The 19,140-nt window shown below is 45.2% G+C and overlaps 1 protein-coding gene across 3 annotated transcripts in view; it reads left to right on the top strand.

Moving 5' to 3' along the window:
- The first annotated feature begins 18,650 nt into the window (after positions 1-18,650).
- The window catches only part of CHFR (checkpoint with forkhead and ring finger domains), a 48,920-nt gene continuing 48,430 nt past the window's right edge, over positions 18,651-19,140 (top strand). For all 3 annotated transcript variants that reach the window (XM_019507012.1, XM_019507011.1, XM_019507010.1), the window contains exons 1-2: positions 18,651-18,746; positions 18,907-19,048. In XM_019507012.1, the coding sequence (XP_019362557.1) occupies positions 18,919-19,048 (130 nt within the window). In that variant the 5' untranslated portion in view covers positions 18,651-18,746; positions 18,907-18,918. The remainder of the gene's footprint in view (positions 18,747-18,906; positions 19,049-19,140) is intronic.

Genomic DNA, 19,140 nt, shown 5'->3' with positions numbered 1-19,140 from the left:
GTGGGACCAGCTGAATGCACCATGGCTCGGGCCAACTCCCATGCGTGGGCCAAGCAAAGCTGAGGGATCTGCCACAGGGCAGATAAAATCCCTTGGTGGGCCAAACCTAGCCCACAGGTTAAGTTGTAAATTGTGGGCTCCTGTCCAGCTGCTGCTCTGGCTGCAAATGGGATTGTACCCACATGATGCGACAGTGGGGTAGAGGGGACAAGCAACAACACACAGTGCAGCAGGGGAGAGGGACATTATGCTCATGCATCCATATGTTCGAGTTTGAAGGGAAAGGGGAGATCTCTCTCTCACATGCTTGCACATTATTGGAGGGAGGAGTGGTGAAAGAATTGCACTTGCACACCCTTGTGCAGTAGGGAGTGGGGCACCCACTGCAGCAGAGGAAGGGGGTACCCACATGGACATGCAGTGCAGTGGGAGGGGGCAGGGGGTCTATGCAGCCAGGCTGGCCTGCAGCATGACTGGTGTGGCCCATGCAGCTTGCAGCCTCTGGGGGCTTAGAAGTTGGTTTAACACTATAGTATTAAGCTCTCAATTAACAAATTTATAAAACTTACCATGTCTCCACAGCTCCACTGCAAGTTATTCCTTCATTCCTTCTGATGACTGCATATTTTGGAGGATCTTTTCTGCCTGCTTTTTCTCAGACTGAGGTACTGACTTTCAACATTTCAGCTTTCCCTGATTATCTCTCAGGTCCACTCTCTCCCTTTTCCTCTTTAATTTTTCTCACCTCACTCATGCTCCATATACCTACCCACTTGTCCCTTTATTTCAAATCTCTCTCCAAAGTTCCCTTAGTCATACACCTTTCTCCTCTGTTCCATTCACTCACACCCCTTCTTCTCTATACACATTTCATGGAAGGAAAAAGGGGACATTTCTTTTTCCCTTTCTGGTGAGGAACTCCTCTGGATCTCCAGTCTGAACACGCACTGAAACTGCAGCCCAGGCAGAACCAGCTGAGTCCAATCAAGTATTTAGCAGGGACTCTGCTGGGGGTAAAAAGCTGTAGCTGGGAGGGATGTGACACTGCCTAGTGTTTGTTTAGGAAGCAGCAGGAGTTGAAGAATAAAGATACTAAGATAGATCTAGATGTGAATTTGGGGGAAACCTGCTTAAGGGAAAGATTTTAGTTTTCTGTCACCTCAGGCTAGAATAAATTTGGCCTGTAAGAGAAGCCTCTCCTATTTCAGGGAGACAAGTCAGTTGTATGAGCTATGCATTCTCCTGCGTAGTTCATACAACTGACTGAGTTACTGAATCTTCGGTGTTGTGTTCCTGAAACATAATTCTCAGTTTGCATCAACCTAAACAACACTTGGTGTAATTATCACTGAGACAAAGAACAAAAGGTGTTCCATGCTGAGCTCACAAGGTACAATGTGGTCCTAAACAAATACAATCTAAGTAGCTGGTTTTAGGGCAAGCCCAGCAACTGGAGGTCTGCAATGGTTAAAGCTTTATTGGTTTTCCCTGTGCTATTGCATAACCAAGTAAAAATGTGTTCCTACCCAGCCTGGCCCTCAGACTAGGACAGCAACATAAGCTGGGAAATGTAGTTTGGCAGCTGTTTGTGATAGTTTTCAGGCTGCATGAAAGGGAGGAATCCTGGGTGGTTCAGCTAGGATGGCTGCCAATACTCCAAGGGGAAAAGCTACATTTGCATAGACTGGGCAGTCTGCAACCTCCACTTAATAATGATAAAAGTTAAATACTGTGCTATGTTATCAAGTGATCTCCTTGGCATGCTTTTACTGAGGCAAAATATATCTCTTTCTAGCTATTTACGCTCACTATCAAACTCGTTTTTCCCCCAAGCCATGCTGCATCCTTTCTTGAGTTAGACAAAAGCTGTTTTGCTTTAAAAAAGAAACCAGTGCATCCACTGTTTTTTTTTTCTTTGTTTTTTCACCATGCTATGCCAGGTTCCTGTGATCAGAGACCTGATGAAGAATGTCTTGCATTCAAAAGCTGTCTAACTTTATCCCATCTACAAAGTTGGCCCAATAAAAGATACCACCATAAGAAATCCTTGCCTATCCCCTTGTTTTGTAACCAGCAAATGGAGAAACTCTTGCAGGATGTTTGTAGTGGTAGTATAATGCAGATTTTTGTATGCTTACTATAATAACAGTAGCAAATTAAACCAAAAAAAAAAAAAATTAAAGAACTTCCATGAAAATTCAAATGCTGAAATCAGGAAATGGAAAAATAAAGGTTGCCCACAATCTGAATTCAACCCCCTTTTGCTAATACACTATGGCACATGTCTTTAAGTGCTCAAACATAAATTGTTCTATTTCTCCCAGGGGCCTGATCTCTTACATGATTTTACCTTTTCTGAATAACACTTCAGGGTAGTTAGGCTTTCCAGACAAGTGCAGACTGTAATGGAGATACTAGGTTATGCTTTGTGGGTTTTATTTTATGTTGTTCTGAGGTAGTAACCAGCTTCTTGAACTTCACCACAACTAAGTGGGAGCCAGTGCTGAGCATGAGTATAAAAAGTTTGATTAGCTTGGTGTGCTGAGGAAGGACGGCATGACGTTTTGTATTGGCTGAATTTTCTTGCCAACAACTGCTATAAAGCTGGTGTTTGGCCACTTCTTGCAGCAAAATGACCCTTACTAGATCTCTATAACCAACTTTTGCCCCTTCTTTAGTTGTTGAAGAGTATTTCTGTCAAATTTCTGACAAACTGAAACACAGGCCTACCCCATGCTGACCTTTTATTTTCATCCACACCTAAGATTACCTGTCATGCTTGTAACAGAAGATGATGATTTCAAGAGCAGATAGTGTAGAAAAGGATGACTTTGTGTTCTAGTGACCCTAACAGAAAACAAGAAGCCTGGCTTACCAAGATCTTGCCTCATTGTGTAATGTGACTAAAGACCAGAAGATGCTTCGATATGAAGAGAATAAGTATGTGAGAGTGAAAATCCAGATGAGATCCTACAGAACAGGAACTAAGTGAAACTGACTTTCTTTCTTTCTGCTGACACTACATTAGGGAGGCTGCCATCAGAGATTCCCAGAGGCCCCAAACCAATTCTAAATCAAATGTAAAAGACCAGCTTGTGAAGGCCAAGAATGAATTGGTTCTGCCAACAGAAAAAATTAGTACAGAAACAAGTTTATTTCCAGCCAATCTCCTAAAATAACTGCTTTGTGGTTTAATAGGGGTTGTCCTGATCAGATATATATTTTTAAAAAGCAGCTTAGTGAGGCTCCAAAGCATGAAATGACCAATCTGTAAAAAGCGCATATCCACCCATAAACCTGTTATGCACATTGATCCCCAGTCTCAGTTCAAACCGAGATGACCATCCTTTTAACTTCTAATCTTGGAGCGTTTTTTTTTCTAATTCTCAAACTTGCTCCTGCAAAAGCTAAAGAAACATGTGCACCTATTGCATTTTTCCATGTTAATCATTCAAAGAACTACAGAGGTTTTTTGCTTCTTTACTGTTGCTTTGTTTTAATGTGCAGAGTTCTTCTAAATCTGCAATTGTACACTATGTGCAACTGTTTAGGAAAGTTTAAATTAATTCTCCTATTATAAGACCTCAGCACCTACTGCCATGAGAGATGAGGATGCCACATGACAACCACCAGTAAAGCTGTCTGTTAAACATTTTTCAGATAACAATATAATCTTCAATGCCTAATATATCTCTGGCCTCATCAAATTTCTCAGAAATCTGGCAAATTTGTAGACAGATAAATCTCTCTAAGCAAGTTTACATTACCAACTGATCCATTTTCTGTAGGCTTATTATAATCCTAGCCCAGATCAGTTTCATCATTGTTTTTCCCCCAGGCCATTCTTAGGGGTCTGCCTTATTCCTAGATTTCTCTTAATTACATCTCCTTCCTCCCTGCATCACTTCACATTTCCACTCTTATAAGTGTGTGCTGTAATCCTAATTTGTCTGCTAAGAAAAACTGGATGAGACTCCTTTTTGAGTTCATCATTCCCTCTTTCAAATCATAGGGAAACGGCAGCTGAGTGATGAATGGGAATCCCTCCTCATCATAGGCAGAGTACCATGGCACACCCTACTAGACTATGGACAAACATACACTTATGTATGTAAGTGTATATGTATGTTACTTATAAATAGATCAGGGGCGGGCAATTATTTTGGGCGGAGGGCCACTTACTGAATTTTGGCAAGCCATCAAGGGCCGCATGACAGGCAGCCAGGGACAGATAAATATTTATTTTCTAAATTTTGTAGGGGCCCCGTGGGCCAGATAGAATGGCCTGGTGGGCTGCCTGCGGCCCACGGGCTGCATTTGCCCACCCCGATATAGAGTATACATAGTATAACCTATATACGTAGGCTTCAAAAAGTAGTTGGGAGCAAGGGAGGAAGGTGCTGGTCAGTTTTGTGCAGCCACTGTTACACTGTAACTGCTACATGTGTGTAAGCCTGTAGTGATACAAGCAAGCAAAATCACCCCAACTTTGCTCTTGGAGAAAGCAGAGTTCAAGTTGGAGCAGTTTTGCTGTGCTTGTTTCACAGTAGTTTGGGGTCAGAAGGGACCTGAACAGATCATCTAGATCCAGTGGCTGGAGCACGCGCTGGGATCACATGACCCCAGACAGGTGTTTGTCCAAACTCTTTCTGAATTTACCCAAGGTAGGAGCAAGGACCACTTCCCTAGGAAGTTGGTTCCAGATCCTAGCCACCCTAACAGTGAAATAGTGCTTCCTAATCTCTAACCTGAACCTATTCTCCAGCAGCTGCCATTGTTCCTCATCACCCCAGGTGCTGCTGGGGGGAATAGGGCCCTTCCTATTTGCGGCTGATCTCCCCTAACAAGTTTGTAGTCAGCCACCAAATCCCCCCTCAGCCCCCGCTTGCTGAGGCTGAGCAGGTTCAGGTTTCATAGTTAGTTTCATAGTTTCTAGGGTAGGAAGGGACCTCAGTAGATCATCTAGTCCGACCCCCTGCCATGGCAGGAAAGAGTACTGGGGTCAAACGACCCCAGCAAGGTGTACATCTAGCCTCCTCTTAAAGACCCCCAGGGTAGGAGCCAGCACCACTTCTCTTGGAAGTAGGTTCCAGATCCTAGCCACCCTGACTGTGAAGTAGTGCCTCCTGATGTCTAGCCTAAATCTACCCTCTGCCAGCTTGTGACCGTTATTCCAGGTCCCTCAGCCTCTCCTCATAGGGTCTGCCCTGTTGCCCTCCAACCAAACAGGTGGCCCTCCTCTGAACCTTCTCAAGACAGGCCACATCTTTCTTAAAGGGCGGTGCCCAGAACTGGATGCAGTACTCCAATTGTGGCATGACCAATGTTGCATAGAGGAGGAATATCACCTCTCTGGACTGGCTTGAGATGCATCTTTGGATGCACGACAAGGTGCGGTTGGCTTTGCTGGCTGCGGTCTGGCATTGACAGCTCATGTTCATCTTGCAGTCAATAATGACTCCAAGATCCCTTTTTGCCTCTGTGCTCACAAGGGGGGAGCTCCCCAGCTTGTATGTATGCTGTGGATTCCTTCTCCCCAGGTGCAGCACCCTGCATTTATCTACATTGAACCCCATCTTCTTACCAACCACCCACTTCTGTAGTCTGGCTAAATCTAATTGCAGCCTCTCTCTCCCTTCGAGCGTGCCTACCTCTCCCCACATCTTGGTGGCAAACTTGGACAAGGGGGTGGAAAATATGTTGTCCAAGTTGCTGATGAAGATGTTGAACAGGCCCCACAACCGAGCCCTGGGGGGCCCACTATTCACTATTCATTGTGTTGCTACAGAATCTGCACACAGAACAAGTTAAAGTGTAACAAGTGCTGCATAGTCCTAGGCAGCTCCCCTTCCCATTGTGAATCAACTACAAGTGTACATTTGTCCACACCCAGGTGATTGTTGTTATTTATGCAGCAATATGGGATGCACAGCCCTTTTATTAGGTGTAGAATAATATACAACCCACTCATCAGAACTATGTAGTTCTCAAGGTTAACTACAGCCAGGCCCCTTCATTAGAGAGGGCAGTCACTGAGACTGCTGGGAAGCTGTCACTATCTCTTCCATGCTCCTTAACCCAACAGTGTGGAGATAAAGAAATATTATTTATTAATGGTTGGTATTACCAAAGCATCTGGAAACTCTAGTTATGGACTGAGACCTTATTGTTCTAAGCAATGCACAGATGCAACAAGAAAATGGTCCCTTCCCCAAAAAGTTCAAGTGTAAGTATAAGACTAGACAACAGATTGCTACCAAGGACAAACATGATGCAGTCCAAGGAAGCCATAAGTCAAGACGGTGGACAAGCCAGGAAGGACTTTAAAAGTCAAGGCAGGTAGCTTAGGTATGAGACAATGGAGAACAGGGAGCCAAACAACAGGATAAGAAAATGTGTCTTTACACAGCATTCTAGATGTACTTGAGCATGGGCAAGCATGCAGAGAAGGATACTGTGGATAAAAGCCTGAATGGTATTTTTAACAGTGTGGAAATGTATGAGATGTTAGTCAGGAAGAATCTCCAAAACTTGGATATTTCATATATGTGAGGGCTGAGAGAGATCCAAATCAAAGATAACACCCTTTCTACAGATTTGGAAGATCCCACCAACCTACTATCTTTAACCTAAGACTAGTCTCAAGGTCAGCACTTTGCTTCTCCTCCTCTCCCCTTCCACCACCCCAAGAGGTTTACAGAGTTTGGTGTACTTTGTAATGAATGTATAGTACCCATCAGCTGATACTTTCAATTTTATTCTTGAGCTCCTAGGATTTTAATCTGTAACCTTCATTCTTGCTGTCCAGAGAAGCCAGAGCCTCCTGAATCATGGCCAATTTTCTCCTAATGTCCACAGTGGGGAATTTTTAATACATTAAAAAAATGCTACTGCAGCCTCCAGGGCTGATGGATCTAACCTCCTGTCAGCAATAAGCCAGGGAAGACAGCATGGGATCCTTCAATTTTGCAAAGGACATAAGCTAATTCTTCCATTCTGCCAGAGGCAATTCTATCCAAGTCAATGGAGACCATGATCTTATAACTCCAGACTGTGTTTAAAATTGCAGTGGTTTTTTTTAGAACACAGTATATGGAAAGAAGTAGTTACTGGGGTAAGGGTTTTCCTTACTGCTGGTTCATCCTCTGAAGGGCTTTGTAATTTAAAGCTCTAAAGAGGATTAAATTTTGGGTATTTTATCAAAGTTTAAATAGCTGTAAAGTATGCACTAATGGTGGTATCCAACTCTATTATCCACTCAGGCTTCTGGTTCGGTACCCACAATGACTACTTTATAGATCACTATAATTTAAGTACAACACTAATGGAACACAACCTCTTTGTTGTACTTCCATCAGACCTGCTCCTCTACCACATAGTGGCTCAAGGATCTTCACCAGAAGCTTGAGAGCAGGCACTGTTTACAACTAGCAGTACCAAACTCAGTCGGTCTTGTTCTTTTCCTTTAGCTACCTCCTCTGCCTCTCCTTCCAGCAAAAGAGAAACTTTGCCCTCTTTAAGAAATTACAGTGTATTTGAATAGGTCTAACAGTGCAATGCATTGTGAGGATTGTTTCTGGAAGGCTGCGGCTGTTCCCTCACTTGAGATGGGCTATGAGGTGGTAGTGTTCTTGACTGGACGAGCAACCTTCTCTCTCATGCGGGACATAGAGCCCGGAGAAAAATAGACAAAATGTCCCTCCACCATTCCAAAGGGAATATCTAGATAGCACCTGTCCCTGTATAACCTGTTGGTACAGCCCCTTAATTGATCAGAAGGGTAGATGTTAGTTCTTCTGCCCCACAGCTTCTCCAATTTTTGCCAGCTCCAACAGTGAGGGATAAGGGAGACAATATTCCTATCTAGTGAAAAGCTGAAGAGCTCCATCGACTTGAATGGAGTTCTCTGACACCTCACCCCAGTTGAGAATCTAGCTCTGCGAGTGCTGGAATTGTGGCATATCTCCTATATTACAGTACAGTATCAAGAGATTCCCTCAGGCCCAAGACTGCCCTAATAATACTTACTTACAGGTCTTTCTTTTTATATCTGACAGTCTCTTCAGTGATGTTATGGTCTAAGTATGTTGTTTTTACTGACGGTGGCTTTCACTGCTAATCTTTAAAATAAGCAAAGAGCCTTTGCATCTGAAAGGAAGAAAAGACGAGATAAATACGTTTGTTTGTTTGTTTGTTTGTTCCTTTTACTGTACAAGTCAGCTAGAAGTTTTTCCCTTAAATAATTTTCAAGCAGAGAGATTTCTACTGTCAACTAGAAAATAACCAGCCACTCATTCAGGAGTATTTTTAAATGGTGATGGATAAAAGATCCAGCATGTTTGAACTGGAAGATAATGTTACTCATGTGAAGATAAAAGCAGGATAGCAATGCAGTATCTTTCCCCCTCTTTTTTTTTTCCTAACAATATTTTAAATCTTTCTCCTTAATCTGGAAACAATGATCGGTTGCACTTCATCATACAACAAACAGATTGCCTTAACTGGTAGGCTGGTTTGACAGATTTGTGAGGAAAAATATTATTCATTTTTTTGTTGGGAGCAGGGTTGGGTTTTTTTGCCTCCCCCTGTCCCCAGAGAGCTGCATCTCTCCACAGCATTATAGAGACTTTTATAACTAGCAGATTTGCTTTGGGATTCATGTACTAGAAGTGCAAACACACCTATTCACCCTACAGGAAAATGAGGTGGGAATCAGTCCCCTAGACTTACCGCAGTGCAAAGGTTTGGTATCCATTGCCTCTTCCTGGTACCTGCATTTGAACTGCTGTTACCACTTTTCAGCCTCTTGTGGGCTAAGATTAAGTGAGGGCATCTGAATCCCAAGACCTCCAGGTTTGGGCCTGCACATAGGATACCTGCCAATGGATGTGGGGAGTATCTGAAGTCCCAGGGTGAGAGCCTAGGATGGAGGATGCTCGCTTGTTGTAGCACCATACATAGCGTTTAGAATGATTGAGTTCTGCCTGCTCAATCAATATGTCTGGGGATGATTGAGTTCTGCTCCATTTATATGATTTGGAACTGATTTGGCTGATTTGACTCGGAGCACAAAATACATTAGTAAAAAAAATAACTGATGTTATTCATAATCACAGGGTTGAGGTTCAAATGTCACTGTTTTTCGACTTTTCCTTGTTAGGCATTGCCTCCTTAAATCCAGCATGGCACCTTGTCTCATATTCTCATCTGCTTTGCAAATGATGCAGCCCAGCCTAACCCATATCAGCTCTGGCATGAACTGACTCTCTTTGGTCTTCTCTGCAGACGAGACAAGAACTGAATGGGCTGTAAATTACCCTCTGACCTGTAGTTTCAGTCTTTTCAACTCAGGCTGAAAGAACACACTGATGAGGGAAGAAGAGTAAAGCTTTTGTAGTGTGGACAGCGGACATGCCTATTGTGGGCAGAATTCTACAACTTTATTTCCTGATGCTGGTGATTTTTTACACCTTTAATTAGAACTTAATGCAGAAATATTTTAAGAAAAGATGCCTAAAGCATTAATGGTTCTTAAACCAGATTATAAATGTCCTGATTCTTAATGGAGGTAAAGGCTTGTAAAACCATTAACATGCTATCTTTTCCTTTCTGGACTAAAGATATACATTTGAGGATGTGATTGTAGAAGTGCTGGGGAACTTACCGAATGCCCTGGCAGAAATAAGTAAGGAAGATGTGGTCCATCACTTATACATTAAAAGGAGGTACCTTTTAAAGAAAGATGTTTTTCTCAAATTTGTTTCAAGATGTTTAGATATATTTGCAACCCATACCCATATGTTTAGACTTTAGGTGTGGCAGTAAAGACAGCGCATGCTATGTTATGGTTAAGATGGTTAAGTTTGCAGGAAAATGTCTGCCCAGAACAGCATTACATCTATTTATTCCTCTGTGAAATATGAAACACCATCATCAGAAGGAAATATGAATACATCCTGCTTGCCACCAAACAACTTTGAGGTAAAGAGACTATTCCAACTTTTCTCTGAGCCTAGTCTGCATATAAAATTAACTTTTCCAAACAGGAGATTTTACCACAGCTTTAACTTTCCTATGAAATATGAACTTTCATTTCTACCCAGGAGAACTTCTACAATTTTTTTTCCGATGCCTGGTGAAAGGTGTTTGTGCCCAAAAGCTTGCAATTAAAGAAATAGTTTTGAAAAAAATCTAGTTGGTCTAATAAAAGATATCACAAGTCCTCTACCACAAGTCCTGATTGCTTTTTCCTCTTGACCAGGGGTTGGCAAAATGTGGCCTGGGGACTGGATGCAGTCCACCAGGTCATTCTGTCTGGCTCGCGGGGCCCCTAAAAAATGTAGAAAATGAATATTTGTCTGCCCCTGGCTACCTGTCATGCAGCCCTTGATGGCTTGCCAAAACTCAGCAAGTGGGCCTCCTCCTGAAATAATTGCCCACCCCTGCTCTAGACCAATACAGCTACAAGCTGGATACCTGAGGAATGGCTCCTTGAAATTTTTCCCCCACAAAATACAACTTACCACCACTACAAATGCTTCTCTCATAATTTTGCTTAACCCACAGGAAACATTATTTTTAAGATAAAAATATTCCCATCCAGGTTTTGCAGATCAAACACTGCAGTGCTGGGAACCGGAAAGTGAATTTTGTTGTGAACAAAACCAAAAGTATTTTCTTTTTCCTTCTACCTGGAAAGGCAAACAGACACGACTAAAACAACCTCTAAAAAGGTTAAAAAGTGCAATCTGAATTTAACAAAATAAGTGCTAGTGACTTTAGGAGGGAATTTTTGTATTTTTTGTAATGGCTAGCATCCCCAAGTACCTGATTCCATGTTTAGAAGGTGTGGCCAAAGTAAACGGGGTATTGCACATTTCTTCATGTACTCTCATGCTGACCTGTGAAGTGTGAACAGTAATCGAATTATCTTTTGGCTTATGTTTCACTGATATTTGGGCACAGCGCTGTTTATCACTTGTTGTTTTCTTGTAATTATTTAAATTGTATATTTCTAAATGTTTTATTTTTTTTTGGTAGGTTGGCCACTGTCTCATATGTAGAAGATGAGGAGTCCAGAACAGCAGCTGTCTCTTCATAGTTGAGTAATATCCAACACAACATAGCTGAAAGCTCCAGCTACTACTGCAATACAAATTAATTTGGATGTGAGTGGTTACCTTTCAAGTCTTTTCCAGGTTGACTGAGCTCTGGAATGGTAAGAAGAGAAGCATCTAGGGAAGGTGCTATATAGATGAGGCAAAAAACCTATTTTTGTATATAAAACAAAAAACCTATTTTTTCAGGTGCTTTTGCTTCAAAATCAGACAGCCCAGTGCGCACACGCACAAGACTCAGAAACTGAAATTCAACAACTTACTACCAGAGAAAGAAGTCAGAGCGATTCATGTCATTCAAGCAACGTCACTGGCTGATCTAATAGTTGGGTGAATGAGCAAGGGAAAGAGTCTTATCCATTCCACCTTGACCAGAAGGGTGCTTGCTATGACATAGGCCTCTATAAGGATGGTTAAGCAGAGTCCCACAAGGACCCTCTCTTGAGGTAGTAGGATAGGAAAGTCAGCTTACATGAAAAGCTGTTAGGGCAGCCTGCTATTCAAATGCACAGTGTTGGATCAGTACATCTCTAATTATTATTTGTCTGGCTGGCTAAGCAGCATAGCATTTAAAACCTAATTTCTTGTATAATTTAATTTTAATTGAGTCTCCCATACACACAAGACTCATTAAGCGAGCTGTACATTTCACTTGCTGTCTTTCTACATGGATGCTGTGGGAGCAGTAGGAGCTCAACCAATCGCTTGCTTTGCGCTGTCCCATGGTGTAGTAATTCCTTGGTGCGATCATAGCGGGGATCTCCTGGCAGTAACATTTGCAAAGTGTGTTTTCATAGAGACGCGATATAAAAAAACAAAACAAGATAACTTCCTACTTTTGCTAATGCTATGGCTTACAGGAAAGACTAGGGTACAAGAGCTTCTATTTTTCAGGTAGTTACCATGTTCAACACACACTGGTATCTTTTCCTGTTACTCAGAAATAAGTTAGTAAATGTGAGCAGTAACAGAAATTAAGTACTGTGAAACCACTTTTGAGTGATTGAAACTTCTATTTATGAACCACCTCTCATCTATATACTAATGACCCTCAATGAGGAGTAAGTCCAAGGTAAACTTATAAACAAATCCGTTTGGACTGTGGCAGGGTGACCGTCATCAGTCGAGTATCAATATGCAAGAACAGATGTCCACTGAGACCTTGTACTCTGAATATTGATTGTGACTATGGTTCTGAAAACACATAGCTGATACTTTTGCCCACACACAACTGCCCTCCGTGAGCCCATGTTTTAACAGCTACTCATCCCTCAGACAAGGAATTCTGGCTCTTCCCTGAACCAATCAATATTGCTCCAAAACAGTGGTTCGCAGCCCACATGAAGCCCAATCAGCACACTGCTGTGGCCCATGTGACATCCCGTTAAGGTATTTTTTTAAATGGATGCACAGGAAGTAAGTTGCATGGGTGTGAGCTGTAAATGTGGTCTACTAGGGCAAATAGGTTGAGAACCACCGCTCCAAAATCAGACAGAGAGGTCTGCTGCGAAGCAACACAAAAGTCTCCCCCTTTTCAGGGACTGAGTATGCTGTCTCCCCAACTCTTTCAGCTCCTGCTGCTCTAGAAAAAGATACATCGCATACCAGATTTTAGGGCCAGTCTTAGTTCCTATACTCAGAACTGCACTCCCCCATAGAACTGCACAGGTATCTATCATTTTTCTCTCTAATGGGAGAGGGTTCCAAGCATCCTGTGTATTCTTAGTAATATTCTTGTTTATCAGTGAGTAAGGATGCTGCACTGGTTCCTAGTGGTGTATTTTGTATGAATTAAATAAAAGCTGTATATTTTGTTTCAGTATTAACTTTATCTGTGCTAGTACAACTTTATCCACGACTGTTCCACCTACAATCATGGAAGTCCAAAAGGCCATACAACAAATGTCTAGTGGCAAAGCTCCTGCATCCAACATGATTCCAGAGGAGGCCTACAAATCAGGTAATCACAACTTCATGGAGAAACTAACTGAGATCTTCTGCAGTATGTGGGCGCAGGAGGTAGTCCCACAAGAATTCACGGATGCCTCCATTGTCCACCTGTACAAGAGGAAGGGAAATTGCCAACTCTGTGACAACCACAGGGGTATCCCCTTCCTCTCAACCACCGGTAAGATACTCATGAGAATCCTCCTCAGCTGGCTGACCAACCATTTGAACGACCTGCCTGAGAGCCAATATGGCTTCAGAACAGGACACAGAACTACCAGCATGGTGTTTGCAGCCTGGCAGCTTCAAGAAAAGTGGCAGGAACATAACATAAACCTTCTCCTCACATTTATCGACCTAACCGAAGCCTTCGACACGGTGAACCGCGAAGGCCTCTGGGAAATCGTGAAGAAGTACAGATGTCCCAGAAAATTGATCAGTATGGTTCGACAGTTCTTCAACGGCATGATGGCACATGTCCTTGCAAATGCTCTGACCCCTTTCCGGTCACAAATGGTGCCAAGCAGAGCTATGTGCTTGTACCTACCCTCTTCAGCATGGTATTCTCTGCCATGCTGTTGGAAGCCTTCCAAGACAATGACCTTGGTGTGGGGATCAGGTATCATTTTGAACGAGACATCTTCAACCTGTGCAGGCTCTGAGCAAGCTCCAAAATCCAGACAGCCATGCTTCGCAATTTCCTCTTCACTGATGACTGTGTTATACGCAGGCTCACAAGCTAATGTGCAACGGTCCATGGACCTATTCTCATCAGCCTGCAACAACTTTGGACTCACTGTTAACACGAAGAAGACCGAAGTGATGTTTCAACCCGCACCTGGCACAACACCCGAGGAACCACACATCTCAGTTAAAGGCCAACAACTGTCGATGGTTAAGAAGTTCGTCTATCTAGGCAGCACACTCTCCCATGCTGTCCACACTGATGACAAAGTCAACATGAGATCAGTGAAAGCTAGTGTGGCCTTCGGCAGGCTCTAAGTTGGTCTGGGACCACAGAGGCATTGGAATGTCGATGAAACTGAAGGTCTACAAAGCCATCATTCTCCCGAACTTCCTTTACCCCTGCGAAACCTGGACTGTCTACCAGCGTTGTGTTAAGAAACTAAATCACTTCCACCTGTGCTGCCTGCGAAAGATAGTAAAGATCAAGTGGCAGGGCAAGATTCAGGACACCAAGGTGCTTGGAAGATCATCTCTCCTCAGTATTCATACTCTACTGAAACTGGTGCACCTAAGAACGCCTGGCACTCGCCTGCCAAAGAAAATCTGCAGCAGATTGTTCAAGGCAAAGGTCAGGCTTATAAATCACCTACGTACCTACACAACCTACCCCGCACCCCTCTCCATTCTCTTTCCTCTCTCTCTTTTCTCTTTCTTCCTTTTTTTCTCTTTTTCTCTTTTCTCCCTCCCAGTTTCTTTCTTACTACTTTTCTCTCTTCTCTTCCCCTCCCTGCCCCCCCGCACTGGATATGGTCATCTTTGGCTGCAAAGGACAAACAACATTAACTTTATCAAAGTACCCCCTTCCTTGAAACCTTGAGGGATACTGTAATTTAGATTTATATGGGAAAAAAACGGCATACTGAATAGCTCAGCTGCAAAAGCCACTGTGACTAAATTATTACTTAAAGTATTTCTTACATAAACATGGAAAGCTGGCATACAATTATCACCTCATTTCCTCACTTACCTAAGAGAGAGAGGCTCAGTTTTGAGTAATGGTTTTACTTACAGAATGGTCTGTACTTTCAAATGAAGCCTACAACTCTAGAATATGAACACTCAAAAACAAATGGAAAGTCTCACTGAAGTCCTCTTGTATTCACTGTGATCCTATACTGAGATCCAGCCAATGGGATCAACACACTGTCAATAGAAGTGTTGGATACGTACAATGTACAAGGGCCAAACCTGCCACAATCTTGAGAAAGAGGTGCTTCTATTATGATCGCTCAGGGCATTTTCAATGAGGTACAGCACCTCACAAGCTCAGTCCCTATTACATGAAAGACCCCATTCAGGATTCCTTGCTTACCCCAAAACTCCAAATGACTCTCTAAAGGGCCAACTCTAAATGCATATGAGAGTCAAAGTACTTAGCAGAAGGTCCAAGACTGTGTCCTGTACAAGTTTCCCTCGCTTTATGCTGTACATGCTTTCCTGGGAAATGGAAGATAACTTGAATTCGCATAAAGGGAACCCACTTTACAATGTAACAAATAGGCGTATGCTCCAAGACCTCGACTGTACTGACCCCCTCAACTATACTGACGTGACGTCATGCTGCTTTTTGGGCAGCTGCAGCTCCAGAAGCACAGGCACCAGCTGCCCTGAGCAGCAGCTACAGGTGCTGCTGCTGCTGCTGGGCAACTTCATGGCTCAGTTCCCAGGGCGCTGCACAGATGGGGCCAGATTGCAGGGGCTGGTGCTGCAGCCCAACTTGGGCAACACCACCTGGTTCAGCCCCCCAAAATAATGTTTTCTTCCTCTGTCTATGGCATCTCTCCCACAATGCACTGCACAAAGCAGCTGACTGCAGGCTTCCACCACACTGGTCTCATAAGAGTGAATTTACCTTGCATATAACAAATTTTTGGTATAAATAGGGTCATTGTATAAGAGCGAATTTGCACATACAGAACCTGCATAAAGCGAGGGAAACCTGTATACGGATAATTGTAAAGGGGAGGCTATGTGGAGGATCACAGCCAGAGCCTGCACTGCAACACTGGAGTCTAACCCTGCACTCCTTAATGCCTTGAAAGCCAAAGGACAACCCCTGCAGGCAAAAGCTGTGAACTCCTATGAGCCTCGCATAGGAGTCCTCACAGCCTCCTATGAGCCCTTGGCAGTGCATCCCCCAATCAATAAATAAATAACCAAACAAATCCTGATGAAACATATTTCTACCTGGATCTGCCCAGCCCACAAAGCAAAACTGGTCTGACAAAGCTGCTCTGACAAAGGACACTGGCTGGTTTCAAAGTCAAGGCTAATTTCTACCATCTACAGGGAAACCTGCAAGCCAGGTTCCTGAGGATCCTGGTGGCCAAAATGCTTCTCCAGTGGGCTGGGGCCTGGAGCTCTGGAGAAGTCAGCAAGCTGCACTACCCTGGCAGTAGGGTCTTGCCTTCTCAGTAAGGAACTGCTTCCCGCCCTGCTTCCCTATCTGAATGAAGCCAGATTTGTAAATGCAAGAATCAAAACGGCATTGGAAAAATTCTTGTCTTAGAGGAAAGGTGTATCTGTGGCTATTATGCACAGGAGTTTGGGTCATAGCCTCCGATCAGAATTTCCTAGACCTTAAACAATGGAGGATGCAAGTAAGAGAGGAACAAGGCAAAAAAAGCCCAGTCGTACCCTGTTCATTGTCCCGTTCAGCATCCAGTCTCTGCTGCTGTGACATAGGCCTATTTGTTGTGCCATTTTAATGGCAGGCTAGGTCCACCAGAAAAAAGTTAACTCTCCCTTAATTAGGGAGACAACTGAGGATGCGACAACAGAGTGAAAACAGGACAGGAGTGTGGCTCAAAGAGTTGTGTGGCACAGTTCTATTTAGTACACAAAGACCCATGAGCATAGACCCACAGTCAGTCCCCTCCATTTTTAGAGGGGCTATTTAGTGTGCACTAATAGTTCTTGGGACAACTGAAGCAGTAACAGGGACAGAAGTGAGGGTCAGAGGTTAATAACAGGTGATCCAAGGGTGGGGGAACAGTGAGCAGAGCACATTGGCCAGCTCCCACTGACCTCTGAACAAGTCCAAGGATCCAGTGGACACTGTCCAGTGAAACTCTGCCTGAAGATGTGAGTGGAAGAGTCATAGGAATCCAGTCCCACAGTCACTGGGGTTGTGACAGAGGCCTAGTTGATGTGCCAAAGGAATCATAGGCCAAGGTCTACCAAATAAATGATAATCTCCCTTAATGAGGAAGTCTACTGGGGACACAACAATGAATTGTTTAGGACAAATAAAAAGAAAACTGGGAAGGGAGCAAGGGTTCATTTTCACAGTGTATCATTCAAGTGTGGAACTCATCACCACCAGATGTTGTAGAAGCTGAAAATTTAGCTACCTTCAAAAAGGGATTGGACACCTTCTCAGAGGAAAGGGGCATTGGTAACTACTGAACATGGGAATTAGGGATACGGCCTCTGAATCAGAACTTCCTAGACCATTGGCGATGCATAGGGGGTGCATATGGGTGCACGTGTACCCCCTGAGATCGGCTGTGCACCCCTTGGAAGTGCCAGCCATGAAACTGGAAGTGCTGGTGGAAGTGCACTTCCCCCCTGGAAGTGCCCCCCCCGGTCAGCAATGTGGTGCTCCCCCAGACTCGGGAGGCACCAGTTGCCTGTGTCCTAGACCGTAAATGCTGGAGGCTTCAAGTGAGAGAGGAACAGTGGAAACAACCCTGCCCAGATCCAGTTCACTTTCCCTTTCAGCAGCTGCTCTCGGCCATAGTGTGACGGGAGACGGGGCAAGAGGTACGTACGGTCTGGCCCTGTAAATGGCAATTCTGATGTTCTCCTGAGCGTGACGGGTTGATCGCAGTGACGCAGGGCTGGAAGGGACTTGCAGAGATCACATCTAGTCCAACCCCCTGAAGGTCCTCCCTACCCAAACCATCCCATACAAACCACCATCTAAACGCTGCACAAGACGACCATCACCCCTGACACAACACGGTCCTGGGACCCTGACCTGCCGCAGGGACGGCAGGGAAGCGTGGCAGCTGGCGTCCCGCTTCTATGTGCGTTGTTAGTATTTGCTCAAGACATCCTATGATCCCTGCTGACTTCCTGCCCCTGGGGCAGGAGCTGGACTTGATGATCCTCTGGGGTCCCTTCCAGCCCAAATGTCTATGAAGTCTATGAAATCCTGGGTCGACATGGCAGAGGAAAGCAGAAGCCCCCGATCTGCACCAGCCTGACGACGGTGTAAAATTCCTTCCTGACCCCAAATCCAGCTGTCAGTCTGACCCTGCGCCAGGGCAGGACCCCCCCAGCCAGGAACCTCCAGCTTTGTGCCCAGCAGGAGCATTGGCTCAGCCCAGTACCCGTCCCCATCCCTGGCTGCACCCAGCGCCTCTGAGGGCGGCTCAGGCCCACACACCTGTAGTACCAGCGGGGGCTGGGGGCATCTGCAAAGCCCAGCCTCAGGCCTGTGCTTCTGACTTCGCCATAACTAAGTGAGCTGACGCCCAGCACTTGACAAAACAGAGGCAATGAGTGCTCTCAAGCGGGCGGAGTTAAAAAAAAAAGAAAGAAAAGCCTTTTGCCCTTAACAAAGATGGGGCAGTGGGAGTTAAGAAAGAAGGAAGACAAGCCTTTTGCCCTTAACAAAGATGGCGGCAGACTGCCCGCTTTCAAGATGCCCCCCTCCCTCTTTCCTCGCCTGCCCGCCTCCAAGATGGCCACCAAAGGGCCTTTCCCCTGACGCGCCGCCGCTGCTTCCGGCTTGCGTGCCCGGGTCCAAGATGGTGGCGGGGCGGGAGCGGAAGCCCTGTCTTGCAGGCCTCGCCCCCCGTGGCTCGCTATGGTTACCGGCTGCCGGCGCCAATGGCAGGCGTGGGGGGGCGCACGGCCCGGCCCCGGTCGCATCAGCTGATGGCTGGCAATGCCTGTTGACAGGAGCAGCCTCCGCGGCGGGACTGGGTGTGGGGCTCGGCGGGGGAGGGGTGCGGCACCCTGCCCAGGCCCGGGGTGGGGAGGCGGGGAGCCGGGGACCCGGGGGATGCGGCGGGGGTGAGTGGAGCCGGGCGGCCGCCGGAGACCCTCCCCCACGTGCCTGATCTTTGTTTTTCCGGGGGGGCAGATGTGAGCGCGGATGGAGGCCTCGGAAGCGGGAGGCCGGAGCCAGCCGCGGCCCTGGGGGAGGCTGGTGCGGCTGGGCGCGGAGCACGCCGAGCCCCACGTCTTCCTGCTGAAGAGAGAGTGGACCATCGGGCGGAAGAAAGGTGAGGCCCGCCGGGCCCTGGCTGTGCTGGGGAGCAGGCCAGAAAATCCCTGGTTTCTTCCTTTTTTTTTTTTTTTTTTTTTTTTTTCCCCC

Source organism: Gavialis gangeticus, unplaced genomic scaffold (assembly GCF_001723915.1).
Source record: "Gavialis gangeticus isolate Ggan-Ray unplaced genomic scaffold, GavGan_comp1, whole genome shotgun sequence".
Lineage (NCBI taxonomy): Eukaryota > Metazoa > Chordata > Crocodylia > Gavialidae > Gavialis > Gavialis gangeticus.
This window is presented reverse-complemented; position numbering and strand designations above follow the sequence as displayed.